Genomic DNA, 4,725 nt, shown 5'->3' with positions numbered 1-4,725 from the left:
AAACTTCACGGAACACAAGCAAAAGTAGAAAAGCTAGAGGAAAGGATAAGAAAAGAGGGCCTAGCACAAAGGAAAGGTTTGGACGGGACCTTGGGGAGAGAGTTTTCCCCACTGCCACCTCCGCGCCCGCCCCATAGCCGGTGTCCCGAAGAAGAGGCCCTGGGCTAGGCAAGTGGAGAAAAGGAAAGCAGAGACACAATTTTCAAACTCCACAAATAAATAAATAAATATGTTAAGCAAGAAAATAACTTATTAGGCACCGCTTGAAAGGCAGCAGCCCTCAGGGGTCGGGCAGGCCGCACCCTCTACCTGCAGGTGGCGGCGACGCGGTCGGGATCGGCCGAGACTGGGAAGCCGTCACCTGAGGTCCCGGCCCGGTGCCTGTCGTTACTGTTGGATGTGCACCTCCAGAAGCTTGGGTGAAGGAGAAAGCCTAGTGGAGCTGCAGCCAAGCTCCCGGGCGGCCCCCGGGGAAAGTGCGCCCTGTCCTTCCTGCCCTAATGCAGACCAGCGCCCCGGGAGTGCCTAGCTCTTGGTCCTTGACACTAAAAGAGCCGTTTGTGAGCCGGGCGGGAGGGTGGCTTCCATTACAAGCCCTCCTCACCCACCAAAGCCCGGAATCTTTTAAAAACCCCTAGTCGCTTGTTCTCAGCTCCTTTTTGCTCCAAAGTGAGGTTTGGATAAGGACTGCAGGATGCCTGGGGTTCGAAGCGCGGGACCGATTTTACTAAGCACCTGGCTCCGCTCTGGGTGGAGTAGGAGGGGCGGAGGGGCTCGGCGAAGCGCGCACCTTCCTTCACCCGAGGGTGGGAGAAAGGACCTGCTGCCTAGATCCTTCTCAAGTCTGACTTCCTTTGCAGTAGGGCTGCAGAAAGGGAGAGTGGTGGTTCTCGAGACTCCGCTAGAGGCATCAAGCAGAATCTGGCGAGCGAGGGGCCCTGCAGGGCGCGGCGGAGGGCCAGCTGGGTTTTTCCCGAGGGAAACCCGTGGCGGTAAACCGTGGCTCAGCTTAAACAGAAACAACGGCTGGCGGGGCTGAGGGTCAGGCTGAGTTGGCGACGTTAATAAGTTCACGATCTGCACCGGTAGGACGGGGCGGAAAGAAAGACCGAAATTGCCAAGGGAGGAGCAAAGAGGGATGCAGAAGTGCAATCGCAGGGGAGGAAGAAGCGAAAGAGGAGAAAGGGGCCCGCTAGTCTTCCCAGTTTATAAGCAAAGCGTCCAATTCCACCTTGGTCGCGCGCCTTTCCCGGGTCTCCACCAGAAGCGCACAGTGTCCTAGCCCCACTTTTCCCATTGCACCCTGACTCCTGGAATACTTTCACCTCTCGCACCCGACCTTCCTTTCTCCTCACCCGCCCCTTCTCTTGGTACAAAGCCCCTGCTTGGCCCGGGCTCAGAGAGTAGTGATCCGGGACGTGCAGGTGCCATTACGGAAGACGCCGCCGGACTCCAGGTTCTCAGGCTGGAAGTCCTCCACACTGTAGGCGCGGCTCTTGAGGGCCGTGGCGTAGTAGTCGACTGGCTCCTCGGCGGCGTTGTCCATCCAGCTGAGGCAAAGGATGCGCTGGAAAGAGCGCTTGAAGTTGTCTGAAAGGAAGCCATAGAGGATGGGGTTGGCGCAGCTGTTGGCATAGCCGAGGATGACCGACAGCTGGCTCACCGTGGCGTCGTCCTGCTCTGCGAACACGTTGACTAGCTGCACCACATAGAAAGGCATCCAGCAGATGACAAACACCATCACCACCATCATCACCATCAGGGTGATCTTGCGCTCTGAGCGCTTGCGCTGTTGCCAGCCGGCCTTGAGGGCCACCATGCGCATTTTGGCGATGATGAGCACGTAGCACAGGCAGATGGCCCCGACGGGCAGCAGAAAGCCCATGAGAAAAGTGTACAGCACGAAGCCCACCAGCCAGCGCTGGGCGGGCTCGGGCATGAGCATGTTGCAGGCCACCGTGCCGTCACTGTTGGCCGCCGTGCGCGAGAAGACCACGATGGGCAGAATGACGAGCAGCGATAGCACCCACACGCCCAGATTCACCACCTTGGCCACGGTGGGCCGGCGGTAGCGTGCTGCCTTGATAGGGTGCACCACGGCCACGTAGCGGTCCACGCTAAGCACAGTAAGACAGTAGATGCTGGTGAACATGTTGACTGCGTCCACGCTGAGCACGAGGCGGCAGAGCAGCGCGCCGAAGGGCCAGTGGCGAAGCAACGTGGAGGTGACCAAGAAGGGCACGCTGAGCATGAGCAGTTCATCGGCGATAGCCAGGTTGAGGATGTAGATGTTGGTGGCCGTCTTCATCTTGGCGTAGCGCAGGATCACGTAGATGACCATGGAGTTCCCACACAGCCCCACCAGGCACACCACGGAGTAGATGAAAGAGATGAGGATAGCGCTGCCCTGGCCCTCGCTCAAGGTCCCGTTCTGGGACGCATTTCGCCCCGGCTCCTCCATCCCGTCTGCAGCTCCGGCCCCGGGGCCCCTGCTGCCTCCGCCTTCGCCACAGCTGCCTGGGCTGGGGCTAGGAGAGGAGGGAGAGGAGGCGGTGCCATTGGGGAACATCTCAGCTGATGGGGGCCGATGGGGCTGCCAGGGCTGGGGCGTTCTCCTGGCGCCCCCGCCGCTTGCGCTGTCACTTGGCACCCCGGCCGTCCGCCCGCAGCTCACAGCCGCTGGGCGCCTGGGGGAAGCGCTCAGAGACTGCAGGGAGCGCGGCTCCACCGGCGCCGGCGGAGCGCATCGCCCAGCGGCTGCCTGCGCGCAGCCGCTCGCCGCTCCAGGGCACCTGGGCACACGCGAACGTGGAGAGGAGAGGCCGGGAGACTAGAGCCCCGCGCGGCACAGCCATTAACTGCCGCGGCTGTGGGCTGGTGAATGATTAATGGGCACCACCCGCGCGTCAGCAGCTACGAAAATGGGGGGGGAGGTGGGCGGAGAAAGAGAGGGAGGTAGGCGATATAGGTGGCTTATCACCCCTCGCCCAATTTTTTCCTTCCCAGTTTTGAGCTCCGATCGACTAGAGCACCTGCTTCCGGGGTTCCCCTGCAGCACCCCTTTACCCATCCTTCAGGGGGACCTGGGGAGTTTCTCCGCTTTCCTGGAGGGTGGGTGGGAAACAAACGTGGAGATTCTGTCCCATCCCACCCTGCTTCCATCCGAAGGAAAGACTGAAGCAGACCCTAGGCACGGATGTCTGGAGTTCATCTCCGTTTCCCTCAGTTGCTGCCCCACCCTGGGGGACCCACTCCCGTCCAGTCGTCCAGGGCCCCAAACTCCCACCTCCCGCCCCCGCCTGCCCTGCCCCTGAGAACCGCTGCGGAAGTCCTTACCCAGGGCACGGTACCTCCAGACCGACGCGTAGGTGGCCCGTGCAAAGTGCCTGTGCGGTCTGGTAGCGCGGTGACGTTCTTCGTGCGGTCCCACTTCTTTCCTTGGGCGGGACCCCAGCACAGGCGCCCATTCAGATATACTCTGAAGAGTCGTGGAAACTGACCCTACGCCGCGAACGTTAGCAGGAAGAAGGAGAGCAACTGTGCGTTAGGGACTCCTGCGTTACAACCCCGCAGGCAGCTCTTCGAGGGAGGGAGCGTTCGGAGGCCTGAGAAAACCACTGCGAATCTCTTAATACAGCTTGTAGTGCCCAGAGCCCCCTGCGTCTCCCAGAGGAAAATCGACTGCAGAAAGGAGGACGCGCGCCCGGGGGCACGGAAGGAGCCCGAGGCTCCCCCCCGCCTCCCTCTCCCCGCCCCCTCCCCACCCCCTCCCCACCCCAAACATGCCAGGCGCGGTATTGGAAATCCGTCTAGGTGTTCGCTGGGTGTAGATACGGCTGCGCCGCTTGGAAAGGCTCCGCCCGCATCCCTGATGTACTTTGTACCCGGGAGAATTGGTGGGCCCCGGGGGAGGACAGTGTATAGGCCTGGGAGAGCAGGGATGTCAGTCGGGGCCCGGCAGGTGATCAGACCTGTCACCAACTCCAGGAACATCCGGACGACCTTCGAGTCTCTCCGTGGAATACTTAAGGTTGCAGCCTTTTCTGAGGCCCCTGGATGTGTGCCACGTGCCTAAACTTTTAAGACACAAAAATCAATGTAGGCATGCCTAAAGCTCACTGACTTCATTTAGGAACTGAACAGTTACTGTGTTTAAAAAAAAAAAGTTCAATTATCATGATTTTTAAGGATCTCTAGGACTTTCCACCATCCCTAGTCTGGGCTCCCTTTGGCTTTCCAGTCCAAAGAAGAATCACTCCATCCAGCTCCCCAGTTCTTTTCAAGATCCCTTCAAGTCTTTGTCTGAACCGTGCAGGTTCCCAGGAAGACTGACCTTCAGCAGCCTAGTGCTGTGGGGCCTCTTTCAAGCCTAAGCTTTGTGTCAGTTTTTGTTAGTTTTTCCACTCAGCCCCGCGGCACCCACTGTGCTGTGCGTCTCAGCTTCCCTCCCATCAGTACAGTTTACACTAAGGAGAGGCAAACCTAAACAGAAACTAAATTCCTCATGGAGGATATTTGTACCAGGCAGTCCAGAATGCAGAAATGGATGCAGAAATCGGAAGAAAAAAAAAAGTAAAATTTCTATTTTCCCCTTGCTTTATCTGGGTATCATTAGCATGGGTGTGCTTTAGTTCTCAAAACTAAGTGCTCCTCAAAGCAAAAGAATAACTTTTGTAGTGTGTTGATTATAGCAATCAGAGATAAAAGAAAAGATGACAGACTGTC

At 58.5% G+C, this 4,725-nt stretch overlaps 1 protein-coding gene across 1 annotated transcript; it reads right to left on the bottom strand.

Moving 5' to 3' along the window:
- Window positions 1–1,046: 1,046 nt before the first annotated feature.
- SSTR1 (somatostatin receptor 1) lies at window positions 1,047–2,569 on the bottom strand. The gene has a single exon (XM_036844093.1). It carries the CDS (start codon window positions 2,567–2,569, stop codon window positions 1,397–1,399), a length of 1,173 nt encoding a protein of 390 aa, XP_036699988.1. The 3' UTR covers window positions 1,047–1,396.
- Window positions 2,570–4,725: the final 2,156 nt, after the last annotated feature.

Source organism: Balaenoptera musculus, chromosome 2 (genome assembly GCF_009873245.2).
Source record: "Balaenoptera musculus isolate JJ_BM4_2016_0621 chromosome 2, mBalMus1.pri.v3, whole genome shotgun sequence".
Classification (NCBI taxonomy): Eukaryota; Metazoa; Chordata; class Mammalia; order Artiodactyla; family Balaenopteridae; genus Balaenoptera; species Balaenoptera musculus.
Note: the sequence above shows the minus strand (reverse complement) of the source record. Positions and strands in the feature narration are given on the sequence as shown.